Source organism: Melopsittacus undulatus, chromosome 7 (genome assembly GCF_012275295.1).
Source record: "Melopsittacus undulatus isolate bMelUnd1 chromosome 7, bMelUnd1.mat.Z, whole genome shotgun sequence".
In the NCBI taxonomy this organism is placed as follows: Eukaryota; Metazoa; Chordata; class Aves; order Psittaciformes; family Psittaculidae; genus Melopsittacus; species Melopsittacus undulatus.
Window position 1 is genome coordinate 8705769 of NC_047533.1, and position 13638 is coordinate 8719406.

Below are 13638 nucleotides of genomic sequence, written 5' to 3' on the forward strand. Positions count from 1 at the left end.
TATAAGGAGCATATTTACATGCCAGGAGCAGCCCCTGCCAGGTTCCTTCAAGGCTCTGCCAGGCAGCAGGGCTTTGTAGGATTCGTGGCAGAGGTAAAGCATAGAAGAGGATTTGATGGAAGACAAGACAGTTCCTTGTGGGGAGGTTTTTGCCATGATTTAGAGAGCAGGCTGTGAGAAAGCATAAAATTGTCTGCAGGAGAAGTGACAGAGTCTGTTATCTTTAGTGAGGGAAGCAAGTTTTCTGCTGTGACAGAGTATTAGTTATAAGAGATGAGGAGAGACCAAGTAGTGAAGAGGCTTAGAGGTAAAGGCTTGAGCTTTTCTCCCAATCCACAGAAATATTTATAGTATCAAAACATGTGCTATCAAGATGAAATATTGAAATCTCAGAAATGATGCTTTGATGCTTTTTAGCTGCAGGGATCTGGAAGAAAATAATAACTCCCTGTGTTTGACTGCATTATAGAAAGAAGCTATAAATTCTATCTGCTTACCTCGTGAATGATCCCCAGGGCAGCTGGGGAGTCAGGACGTTCCAGCCTTCACCCAAATGTCACTTGCTCACACCAGTGGCATCACCTCCAAGGGCTGTTGTGCAGGTGCTGTGTAGTCCCAGTTCTGATCTACACTTCCAGTTTTGGGGTGCCCTTGGGTTAGCATCTGTACCACCCATGCTTGGTGCAGGGGGGTAAGGGAGAAGGAAAGATTTTATTTGAGTTGTAATGTTCTGGTGGGGATGTGCCCCAGGACCCTTAATGTAAGAGCTGCTCCCACTCCATGATCAGAGCATGAAATGTATTTTTACTCTGTTAAGCTTGTTTCAAATGAGATCATTTTGAAGCAGAAAACCAGAAATTATCAATTTGAAAATTGTCAAAATAATCTTTTCATAGCATTTTTTAAACAAAAATGCCCTGCTATGGAGGCTCTGCCTCCTCTGTGGGAGATCTCCAGTGAGAAAATGTTAGATTCAGTGAGGAGAAAAGCTGATATTATCTTCTTCCTTTTCTTCAAGGTCTTGCTTTCATTGTGGGTGCTTGCTTTTCTGTGTATTCTTAATTGATAGTTCATTCTGCAAAAAAAACACATATGCATATAGAATTGTGTTGGTGTTTTTTACTACTTGTTATTAACATTGATCTAATTCTGACAATGTTATGAGTTTTAATTTGGTTCTTATCCGCTATAACATTCTCATCGCTGTTTATTCTTATCACTGCTTAACACAGCACAGAGTGAGGAGAAGTGAATAAAGGAGAAATATGGTTAAAACACTAAAAGGGACTTTATTCTTGCAGGACAAGTAGATTTAGGACAAGGCTGAAGAAGGGACATCACAGTAGCTGGTGTGAGATGCTTAAAACAAGGAATTTGGCAGCTGAGAATGGCAGAAATAGTTTTTTAGAGTTTTATTTAATGGAGTCAGAATCCCATTGCATGGGTCTAGAAGAATGAATAACATCCAAGATACTGGGACTGGCTGCTTGTGTTACTGTTGTAATAAAAAAAGGACAAGGTTCAGGAGAACAGGGTAAGATTTGGGAATGATCAAGAGCACAGGTTAAGAAAAGGCATATATATATAGGTAGATATGTATGTATGTATGTCAATAGCTATTACTTATCAGGAAGAGAGACCAAGGTGTAAGATTAGATGGTTGAGAATGATCATGAATAAAGTTCTGTATTTGTCACTTGTGTATAGGCAGATATTGAATCAGACCAAAGCCTGTATGTTTATCTCTGCAGGAACAACGATAAATCTTGTTTGCCCAAAAGAAGAGTCTCTAAAAAATTACTTTCCCCTTCTTTCTGTTTTTGTGATGTACAAGGATGGCAGTATTGTAACTAATCCCCTCCTGACTCTGCTTGTGGATGCTGTAACTTCATACAGCAGCACAGTTACACACTGAGCAACCTGAAACTTTAGCATCTTTCTTAAAAAGTTGAGTTAATGGGAGCAAACCATTCCCCTAGGGCTGCACGGGAGACACAGGTTATAGAACATGTTGAGAAGAAAATGTTAGCAATTTCGTCCTAATTATGAGGAGTTTCTGCTCATGGAAGAATAAGAAGGTTTTGTGCCTGACCTTCCTGGACACTGTGTACCCCCAGCTTTCACTATGAAAGCATTTAAAATCGAGTCCCTATTGAACCAGCTAAAGCAAACATAGAGCACAGTCCTCAGTGCTGCCCCTGCCCCTCAGCTGCACTTTCTCTGGATTAAGAAGTGGTAGTGTGTAACTCAGGATGGGGAATGTGTTTTTGGGGGTGATGCAACCCCTGAATGTGTCTTTGCTTCAGGAAAAGCACTTTTATCATCTGCACCCCATGATTGTATTGGACAAGGAGTAATAGGTTCAAACTAAAACAGGGGAAGTTCAGGTTGGACATAAGGAAGAAGTTCTTTATTGTCCGGGCAGTGAGGCACTGGAATAGGTTACCCAAGGATGCTCCATCCCTGGCAGTGTTCAAGGCCAGGTTGGGCAGAGCCTTGGATGATATTGTCTAGGGTGAGACATCCCTGCCCATGGCAGGGGAGTTGGAACTGGATGATCTTAAGGTCCTTTCCAACCCAAACCATTCTGTGATTCAGCATAAGTGCCATCAGTGGTGTTCTGGAGTACAGTTTGTGGGGGCATTGAAAGGGGAGCAGAGACGCAGGCTGGAAAAGGGGGCTGAAGTTTACTCTGAGCTGGGACTCAAGTTCCCACTCAGAGTTTAAGTGTCTGCACTCCTTCTTTGGCAGCCCTGAGATGGGGATCACAGGAATGCCCAGGAGAGCAGGCACGGGTCATTATGACCCCTGTAACTCAAACCATTCAAGTCAGACTGTGCACTGAACAGTTCCTGCCCTTTGCCAAAGCCTCACCTGTGACGTGTCCTGCTGTTCCTGAGGCTGATCCTGTGGTTTTTCCTGGTTTCCCATAAGGCAGGCGTCATTTGTCATGGTTAGTTTCAGGCACTAGGGAAGCAAGTTGCTTGCATAAGGCATCCAGCTGAGCAGACTTCGGGAAAGCCATTCAGGAGAGGTGAATCAAATGGCCTGGCTTTAAAAACCTTACCTGGAGCAGGAACTCACATGTCAAGGCAGAAACATCCTCCTCCAGACCTAGAAGACACAGCCTGTTCCTCTTTAAATCTGTGCTGTGTGCTGCAGTGCTCTGCATTGTTGCCATGGCAGAAATCTCCCCATAGTAATAACCTCTTTCAGAGAAGGTTAAAAAGAGACAGTGCACATGCTCAGAAATGCTGCACTTGTTCTGTTAGCGGTTTGCAGCGGCCATTTCAAAGAGACCATCACAAAGACGAGAGAGAGATCAGGTACTGATATTTTCTTCCTTTGTTACAGGGGGTGACTTTTCTCTTTCACAGAAGCCCATGCACAGACCTGTCTCCCACTTGCGCAACAGGGAAAAACCACCCTTGAAGCCTGTCAGGATTCTTCCTCGCAGATAGCAAATTCCCATGGAATAACTAAGAGGCAGTAGTTAGGGCAGCAGTTGTTCTGCAGTGGGGCTCACATCCGACGCTGAGCTGAGTATGGGGTGGGTGATGTGAAAGGTACCCTGAACAAGTTCAGCAGGGTATCTGCTTTGTTTGGTGAACCTTTGTAGCTCTCAGTCAGCTGTGAGAATAGCCTCTGCCCCTGCTGACAGGAGGCTTCTGCATTAGGGACCTTCAAAGGAGGCTGGTGTTATCCTAATTTACTGTGACTTGGAGACACTCTGTTGCATCCTGTTGCAAAGCCTGGTGTCTTTTTGTGGGTGCTTTGATTGCAGATCACCATTCGTTAAACAGAAAACCCAAGATGCTTGTTATAATTGTAATCCCTTTGTTTTAAGTATTGTAGGAATAAAGAAAAGGATCCTGTCTGATCACTTGTAAATAGTGTGAGGGATAGGAAACCCAGCTCTGAGGTCATAGGAATAACATTACCAGGTCTTTATTTTAGTGTGGGCTCAAATATATCTGTAACTCTACATGTACCTGTGTGTCTCTGACTTCTGAACCATCCCCTACAGTTTGGTTGAGGTGCACAGGAATGGGATGTGTATAATACTGCTCCTTTACTGAATGGATTGCTGGTTTGCACGTGGTGCAGGTGTTCATGCAGAATTTGCAGCTTCAGATTAGCTGTGTCTGAAGCAGTGGATTGCATATATACTGCTCCTCCAAATGTGAAATACAAGCTGTTTGGGGGAGTGCTCTACTCTTGCATTCAGTACGTGCATATTTGATGTTCTTCTGCAACATCTTTTGCTTAGTATGCACCATTGAAAACAAGAAAGAGACAGAACATTGTCCTCCTTTCCAGATTTTAGTAAAGAGATTTTTCATGTGGATTTTATTGTGTTGCTACAACTTAACCTTATTTGATTCTTTCTTTCTTCCATTTGAACATACAGGAATGGAAGGTAAACTTGGCTGAACTAAGGACTACCCTAGCAGTGTGCCAGGATCCTTGAGGCTTGGACTGGAATCTCTAACAGGCAATTACAGCTTGCGCCAGTCCAAGTTTCCTGTGTTCCCTCTTGATCTGAACAGTTTACCTGTTGGATCAAGAAAATACCTCATTTGAAACCTGTGTTCTTATAAAGAATTCTCCCTCTGTGTGAAGGGGAGTTGTGGCTGGACCAGGCTTCAGGGCACGGTGTGGCCTGGCTGTGATGTTCAGCAACAAATGGATAGCTGTAAATTAAGTTCTGAAGCCCAGATTAGGAGGGGAAACAGAAAGTGAAAGTGTTTTCATGCATTTTACCATTAGAAGTTTTTATTTATGAATTTGTGGATATTTAACGAAAGTCTTTTCATTCAGCTACTTTAGTAAAGGAATAAGGTTTTATCATCAGTGTGATGTGTAGTTAATGATAATGGTTACTTGGGAAAAGATGGTGCACCAGTAGAGCAAGCCAGAGGGTAAAACCCTCTTTCCAGGTTCAGGGGTATTTCATCTAGCTCTATAATGTAGTTTTGGTCTCAGAGTCTAACAGCGAGCCAGCTGTCCAGATTTATGTACTAGTCTGGGACTGTAGATAAAAAAAGAATTGGAGTCACAGAGCAGGCAAAGCTTCTGCTATCCTGGCTTGTAAATGAAACCAAAAGCTGTCTAGGGATATTCTCTCCCCATTGGTTTTTTTGTTCACTGCAGGAAAAGCACAGAAAACTTTGTCCCATGCTCTATATCTTGGGATATTTATTTTCTTTCAAAGGAAGACTGCCAATGCTTTAACCATCACTAACATAAAGTTCTTTGTCACAAACTCCTTGTACTTGTAATGTTCTCCTCACTAACTTGTTTATGTCTCTTTATAAACTGAGAAGCAGCCATTCCCAAGATGCTGGCACCCTGCCTTCTGAGAAGAGTGGTCCTTACAGTTCCTTTAGTCTTTGTGGCTGCGCTGCTGCTTGTGGAGCCTGTTAGATGTGATCAAGAAGCAGGAACAGCCATACCAGCTGAAAGTACGTACCACCCTCCAGTCCTCATACAGCATGTGCTGTAGTTTTAATTTTGCAGAACTTCACATCACTGAAGCTTGTCCAAATAATTCAAACTATTTTGGACATGTCTTACTTAGGTTGTTTTAAAACCACAATTTGATATCATGCCAGTGCTGTTTTACTCATGCATCCAAGGCTCGCCAATCTCTTACCCTTTTCTCTTGCCTGTTGCTGTCTTCCTTGTACTTGAAATCTACCACCTTTTCCTTTGTACAACCCTTTCATTGTGTTAGCCCTTTCTATGGCAGAAGTCTCCCTGTTTGATTTGCAGAGACACTTATTGAGACTTGCATTTTTCAACTGACACTGACTCTTCATTACATGTTTCATTCTTCCTAACATTTGCTGTACTGAAGTCAGTAGTTTTTATTAAAATCATTCACAAAGAAGATGCCAAGAAAGCACATGTGTCAACACCTAATCTTGCAGCCTTCAGCCACCTAATTCTTTGCTCATCTGTGTTGAGTTTATTTTATGCCATAAATGTAATGACAGGTCCTTGCATCAAGTTGTTGATGTAGAAAATGCTGTCCTCTCCTTTTGTCTGGTGCAAATATAATAGCAGCAAAGTTGGGTCATGATACAACAATGAGAGAGGAGGTCTTTAATGCTACTCAATATTGATTTTTTACATATCTGTGTTTTTTTCTAAGCCAGTTAAAGAATTTGGCAGACTCCTTTTCTCCAGCAGGTAGAATTCCTATCTGCTGCTTAGCACACAGTTCATGAACTGGAAGCTCATGCTTCAGCTTATCAGAGGCATGTAGTAATCAGTCCAATATTCAGTATTTGCAGTATAGGCTGACAGATCCTGCAGGATTTTCTATCACTTTAGGTTTCACCCTCTACCAGACCTCAGAGAGCAAACTAAACCTGCTCTTGGAATTTCTCACTTGTGCAATATTTCCTATGAAGTTGTCAGAGAGGCACAGGCACTGAGAAGCAAATAAGAGCATATGTAGAGCCTGATGATTCAAAGACATCTCGTCAGGTCTATATTTGTTCTGTCTCAGTGCTGCTGTTAAGGCACAACTTTGTGTTACATGATGATCAAGGCAGAGCAAGCCTTGTGACCTTCAGGCTGGATATCTAGATATGGGAAATTTATCTTAAATACTGCAATTAGTCCAGAATGCAACAGTTCTGCTTATCAGCAATGCCCAGCAATGACAGGGCATTGTGTTTATCTGCTGCTTGCTTCACTAGCTTTGGACAGAGCTGTATCATATTCAAAGTTAGAGGCAAAGTGATCTGTCTTGGTGATATTGTAGTCAATTTTATTCCATTAGCTTTGTATTTAGAGCTCAGGTTTGTGAGATCAGGAGATAAGATTTCCCAGGGAACAGGCTCATGCTTTCAGAGGTGACTTCTGCACAATCTGAAGATGAGGTTCAAAATGTGCTCAAGGTTGGAGGAGCCAAACAAAAGACTCGGTTACAGGTTTAGTGTTTCCGCTATGAACTGCGACAAGAGAAGAATCGGGAGCAGCAATAAAGGAAGAAGAAAGCTTATAATGCAAATTTATTGAAGTCATTCTTTTATCATTGAGAGACTGGGTGACCACCATGATGCACCATTTACCATAGCCTGGATTGTTCAAGAGCACATACATCAGTGCACACCCTAAGGACTCCTTCCTATAGCTCTTTTTCACACTCAAAATCTGTTTATTCCTTCTGCTTAATACCTGATGCCATATGTTAATGATTCTCTACTAAATACTCTACTAAATGTTCTCCTAGGTCGTCCCTGTGTTGACTGCCATGCATTTGAATTCATGCAGAGGGCTCTGCAAGATTTAAAGAAGACGGCGTATAACCTAGACTCACGGGTATGGAAACATTCTGTTTCATTGTTCTTACTATGGAAGAAAATGCTGTGGGTAAAAGTAGACCAGGATTTTGCACAGGACACTCAGTTAACTGTACTGTGCTACCTTCTGAGGTGAAGCTGGGTGATCACATTTCACCTCTCTATGCAACAATCTGTGGGATTCTTCTGCCTTGGGGTGTCAGAGACACTGGGGAGCTCAAGAAGGAGTGAATTGGCAGTACTCAGCCCTCTGTCCTCCTGCAGAGCTGCAGCCATTGACATTATCAGCTATTCACATTCCAAATGCTGAGCACACATCTTTGTTTTTATGTTAGAGGGAGTAAGGTGAGAGAATAATTTATATTTATTACCCAAAAAGGAGAGAGACAGCTCAAACAAAAAGACTACAAAAATAAAATACTGCCCTGCACAGGCTTTTACCCCTGAGGAGAGGCTAAGGGAGGAAACAGTATCTTTTGTAAAGTAGATACTTTTTACATTGCCCTGATTCCATAATGATGAAAAATACCACAAAGTAGAGCAGTGCAGGGAATTAAACTTGTTTGGCTTGCAGTCAGTGAGGAGAATTAGCCAAGGCTGGTGTCTTCCTTCTGTGAGAGAAGTTGAATCTGTCTCTTGCTACTGCAACCTGCACTCTGTGCCTAGCTGTGTCCCAGCTGCTGTCAGAGAGTGGTGTCTCAGGAGGGTGCCTTTCCCCCTACCTCCTGTGTGTACCCTTTAGCTGAAGCACAGATTTTCCAACAGAAGGCACGCAAATCTTTTTGCTCTCCTATAGTCAAGGTTGTTCACGGTTCAAAGCCTGCACTTTGAGCTAGCATCTTTGAAGAATGCTTTGAGGTAACTCCGAGCAGGGTCCATGATGTTGAGGTGAAAATGCAGGTGTAGGAATGAAGACGCCTTGAATTGGGCCATACTACAGAAAACAAATGTATGTTTCCAGAACAACCAGATCAATATGTAGGACATTTACACTTAAATAAAACCTGTTCAATAATTACAGGTCAAATGTATTTCGGGCTCCTTCATGAAGAAATCTTGTTAATGAATACATCTGCTCAGCAGTGTGCAGAGCCCAGACAAGATGTTCAGCTTGCGCTGCACTGGTTCTAGCACAACTTTGGCATCTTTTACAAAGCTTTCAGCTTTTCACCAGAATTTCTAATTCCTGATTCAAGAATATCTCAACTCCTAAAGTCTCCTCTGGCTGTGTAGCCATGGCAGGGCCACCGTTGAGACACTTACAGCTTGCAGAGCAAGACCAAGCTTTGTAAAATACAGCTCACTACAGCAGGAGGAGCAACTGGGTTTTAATACTTTTAAAGAATGAAAATAAAAGACAGGCAAGGAGAGGAAATGAGGATACAACAAAGGTTTGGTTGAGAACAATGTCCTGTTATTGACTTTCACAGCTGTAGATCTGACAGCAAGCCTGGAAATGTGGCTCCATGATAGAGTCTTACCAAAACAAACCTATTACTTCCTTATCTATGTAACTGAATCCATATTGAGATCCTTCAGTGCCTCTGCACTAGGACAGGCCTGTTCCAGTCATTAATCTGGGAATTCTGCCTAACTCATTCAAAAGACATGGAAATATTTAATAGTTGAGGGGTTTTTTTTTGTAGTTTACTTCTACAGTGTTTCAGTTCTTAGTTTTATTACTCAGTTGTGGCCCAATTTGATGCAAACTGAGAGTTTTATCGCAATTGCTTTCAGACACATATATTTTTTACATTAACTATTTTAGTCTCTTTTATTGCTTAGTGAAGCAAATGTTGCTGTTCCCAGAAATACAATTCCACTTGTTAATATTCCCACCGGAGACACTCAGTTCCTTGAAAACCCTTTTGTTCGCAGGCAAGACTTTTAAATGATGACGAAGCAAATCTTAACTGTGTTGCAGGGGGAGGGATGCTCAAAAGCACAGAGAGAAAATTCCCATTTAATTCTTCCTGCAGATCTCACCCTGCAGTTCTTTGCAGGGGAAGCCATTTAGTTTTATTGCATACCTCAAGAGTTTTCACACTTAATTTGCCCGGTGTTTATCTGCATTTTGTCTTGCAAAGCAAACTGACTGTAGTCTAGGTCACATAGTCTTTCATGAGTGACATAGGCTATATCATAGAATCATTGAATGGTTTGGGTCTGAAAGGACCTTAAGATCATCCAGTTCCAACCCCCTGCCATGGGCAGGGACACCTCACACTAAACCATGTCACCCAAGGCTTTGTCCAACCTGGCCTTGAACACTGCCAGGGATGGAACATTCACAACTTCCCTGGGCAACCCATTCCAGTGCCTCACCACCCTCACAGTAAAGAATTTCTTCCTTATATCCTATCTAAACTTCCTCTGTTTAAGTTTGAACCCATCACCTCTTGTCCTATTGCTACAGTCCCTCTCTCCCATCCTTGTAGGTGCCCTTCAGATACTGGAAGGCTGCTCTGAGGTCTCCACGCAGCCTTCTCTTCTTCAGGCTGAACAGCCCCAACTTTCTCAGCCTGTCATTGTATGGGAATGCTCCAGCCCCTGATCATCCTTGTATCAACCTTATCATCCTCATATCTCCTTCCTTTTACAAGATTAGACATATCTGTAACCTACACTGATGTGATGATCACTTACTGATGAACAGGGTGGCTGCATTTTACTCATGCAGTGGGTGAAGTAACCCAGACCACCTCTGAGAGGCTGGCTACTACCCGTGCACATACCACCTCTGTTTGCCCCCCTCCATACTGTTTTTCACCATTTGATTGCTGCTGGTCCCTGGAGCAGGCTGCAGACTGCATTAGCTCTTTTAACAGCAGTAACCAACTCTGGACAACCTCTTCTGGGAATATCTGGGATGAACCACTCAGGCAAAGAGTAGTATATGGCAGGTGCAGCTCTGATCATGAACTGGGGAGAGGGTTCTTGTACTGCTGAGAGGAAGCTGTTCTCATCAAGGCCATTCATCCAACTTACAGCCAGCTCCCTACTGCATGAAAAGCTGCTCAAGACAGAGGCCAGCAGGGAGCAGGCCATAAAACAAATCCAGCCCATGGGCTACACAGGTCGCTCTAAGTCTGCATGCTAGACACTTCCTTTCAAAATTCCAACCCATTTGTCACGTGGATTTACCAGTGGACATGGATTACAACTTTGAGGAGCTCAGGAACTGCATTTTTAGCTGGAACTTTGAAGGCTTTTTGTAGGTTCAGAGTCTGGACCCTGCCCTGGTTTGGCTTTTGTGGGGTTTCTGTGGGTTTTTTACATGTGCTTTAACCCACCAAGGGAGTAACAAATCTCTGTGCAAATGGGCTTGGGATCCTGCTCTCAAAACTGTCAGAAAAGCTGTATTTAGTGCTATTCATTTTGTTCTTTATTCCTTTTTATACTGTCAATGGTTATTTGGAATGTTCAAAGCACATTAAGTTAAATGTGCCCATGAAACTGAAAACAAAAGCTTGGAAGATACAGAAGATGGTAAGCAGCCTTGGGGCTTAGCTCCAAAGTTGTTGGCACACTGTCAACCTCCCTTATTCAAATCACTGCAAACAGTGTCAGGGAGATGGTTAGAAGGTGGTGATTGAGTGTCTTTTATGTGTCTAACCAAGTCTGATCAGATGTTTCCAGCTTTGCAGGGCAGCTGATACAATCAAAAGCGATATCTGATTTAATATAAAGCCACAGGGCTGTGTCTAGTGATTTATCATATGGGAAACAAACCTGTCCAACAGATTATCAGGTTTTCTTGTACTAAGAAGACAGGTGGTAAGCAGGATGCTTCAGCCCAGCCTTGCTCTAAGTGCCTTTAGTTGATGTGGGTCAGTGGATAACTCACCTTTTAAAACAGCCTTTCATCACACAGCAATTCCATCCCATATGAGAATCACAAGAAAGGCAGATTAAGGATGTAGCTGGTTGCACCAGTGGGGGTTAATTTGATGGGTGGGCTTCCCACAGCTTGTGTGTCTGATGACAATAAAGCGGAAGTCCGCTCTTGGATCAGACTGATTCTCAGCTCCAGCTCATAATAGACAAACTGAGATGAAGGTATGGTGTTGATATCAAAGGGCTCTGTGTGCTCCATCACACTTCTCCTGAAGCCACAGGTGCTGACCGTTCTTTTTTGATGTTGTTTTTGTTCCCCTCTCTTACAGACAGAAACTCTGCTTCTTCAGGTGGAAAAGAGAAACCTGTGTGACTGTGTAACTGCAAACCTGCTGAACTGAACCCTGGAGGCCAGCTAAGGAGCATCACCTCTTCCACAGTGTTTGAAATGCAGCTGTATAAAAGACAGCTTTATGGAATTCATGTTGCAAGCATGTATGCCCCAATGTACCGAGGAAACTGGAGAGCTGTATTTTATGTATTTGTCTGTCCTGGGTTTGGTTTTGTTTTTTTTAATAATGAGTACTCTTTTCACAGTCACTGGGTTACCAGTAAAGGCTCAGTTCAGTAAATCTGTTACTAGGTATTGAAGAGGGGGACAAATTTACCTGCTTTGATTTTTAAATGAGACTTGGCCAAGTGTAACCCACAAGATAATTATGGCCAGCACTGCTCTAGTGACACTTGCAGCTGGCTTTTGTCTCTAATACGAACATGTGGTAACTTACCCAGTTATATCGAGACAGGGCATTGTGGTCTCTGTAGGCCTTGCCTGTGTATTAAAGATGATGGAAGTCCTTTCTGTTTACTGTCTGCACTGTGAGCACATATCACACATGTTGTAGTTCTGTCAGCTGTAATGAGGTATGTGCCATGAGGAGCTATATGTGTGCTGTACTTGGAGCAAAACAGTTTATACCTTAGTGCTGAGTTTCCTGGTATCCTGCATAAGAGTATTGTCTTCTTTAATTAAAACCTTTAGTTTCTTCTACTCCTTCCCTTAACACTCCATTTTTAACCCACTGTATCTCTAAATAGCAATTTGAATGGACAGAGTAGAAGAAGAAGAAGAAGGATATGAGTAGGCAGCTTTGCCAGTTCCTGCTGTACCAAATGCTACCACCAGCAACTGCTCAACATCATGGTGCAGGAAAGCTCTGTGCAAGAAATTTCTTTATGAGTTTCTTCCAGCAAGGATCTCCTGTGCCCTGTGTTCTTCACTAAGCCTGTCCACACAGCGTTGGGAGCACTGGCACAGCTCATATCTGGCTGCTTGACAAAAGAAGGTAACTGCAAGCCTCCCCTGCAGCTCTGCTCCCAGAGAAGGGGAAGGGGCAGCAATCCTTACACATGGCTGAGTATCTCCTGAACTTTGTGAAGCAAACCCCCTTTGGAGGGCTTCAGCTGATCCTGGCTGTAGCAGATCAGAGCTTCTTGGCTTATGCTGCACGTGGGTAGTCCCCATCTTGTTCTAGCTTGGTTGTGTTCCTCTGCTTTGCTCTGGACCCGCCTTGGCTCTCCCTCTGTGCAACCTCCATTCCCCCTTCCAGTCTGGCATTGCCTTCTCTAGGTCCAGGGGTTTCTCAGTGAAGTGCTGGCCCCCAGTGCTGATGACTTTGTATGTAGTCACTGCAAGTGAGAGCAGTGGGGCTGATATTCCTCAGGTTGGCAGTCCCTTTAGGTCCAACTGGCAGCACTTCAGGAGCAATGAGTGGCACTCCAGTTTACCATGGAGTGAGTGAACATGGTGCTGAGCAACACTGGGATCTCGTTCCTTGTCCAGGGAAGACATTGTGAGGAAGGGCCTCTTTTTACTTGGGAAGCCAACACTCCCATTGCACAACTTTGAGGAAGCACCAGAAGAGTTCAGATGGTGAAAACTCTGCTCCCAGAGCTGAGCTAACTGTGGAGTGTCCACCAGGATGCTGTAATCTCAACACCTTGTTCTAGGTGTGGACAGGAACTCAGCCATGATCAGCTGCTGGTTTTGCCAGGAGCTGAGTTCTGGTACAACAGGAAACAGGAGTAAATCTTGGTGTAAATCTGCACAGACACCAGTGTGAACAAAAGAAAACCTGACCCTGACCCTGTGGAAATGTGTTCCTTCAGTCATTTTGCTGCACCTGTACCTTCTGGTTCATATCAGCAGAACTGGGGTAGTGAAGAACAGGACATGATAGCTGTTGCCCCAAGAGAAAGCAGTCGGGAGGGGAACTGATGAGGAAAGAGGAATAACTCATTCTCTTCCTTGGAATCTGAAAGTACTGAAGATTCCTTTCAGCCTGCAGAAGATCCATTAGAACCATTAATATCCTAATGGAAGTTGCTGTATGCTCCTTTAAAACCCACCTTACCTATTTTCCTTTAGTTAAATGACTGTTCTGCGTTACCTCTTGCTCAAAACCACCAAAATAGCAGCAGAGCT

The 13638-nt window shown here is 43.2% G+C and overlaps 1 protein-coding gene across 1 annotated transcript; it reads left to right on the plus strand.

Moving 5' to 3' along the window:
• The first annotated feature begins 3237 nt into the window (after positions 1-3237).
• On the plus strand, positions 3238-11640 carry LOC101870666 (neuropeptide-like protein C4orf48 homolog). The gene is made up of 4 exons (XM_034064979.1): positions 3238-3326; positions 5328-5465; positions 7247-7335; positions 11483-11640. Exons 1-4 carry the CDS (start codon positions 3242-3244, stop codon positions 11552-11554), a joined length of 384 nt encoding a protein of 127 aa, XP_033920870.1. The 5' UTR covers positions 3238-3241; the 3' UTR covers positions 11555-11640.
• The last annotated feature ends 1998 nt before the right edge of the window (positions 11641-13638 follow it).

Excerpts from the sequence above, each read along its gene's own strand:
- LOC101870666 (XM_034064979.1), top strand. The coding sequence starts at position 3,242 with ATGCTCAGAAATGCTGCACTTGTTCTGTTAGCGGTTTGCAGCGGCCAT. Across the intron at positions 5,466-7,246 it reads AACAGCCATACCAGCTGAAA|GTCGTCCCTGTGTTGACTGC; the intron begins GTACGTACCACC and ends ATGTTCTCCTAG. Across the intron at positions 7,336-11,482 it reads CGTATAACCTAGACTCACGG|ACAGAAACTCTGCTTCTTCA; the intron begins GTATGGAAACAT and ends CCTCTCTTACAG.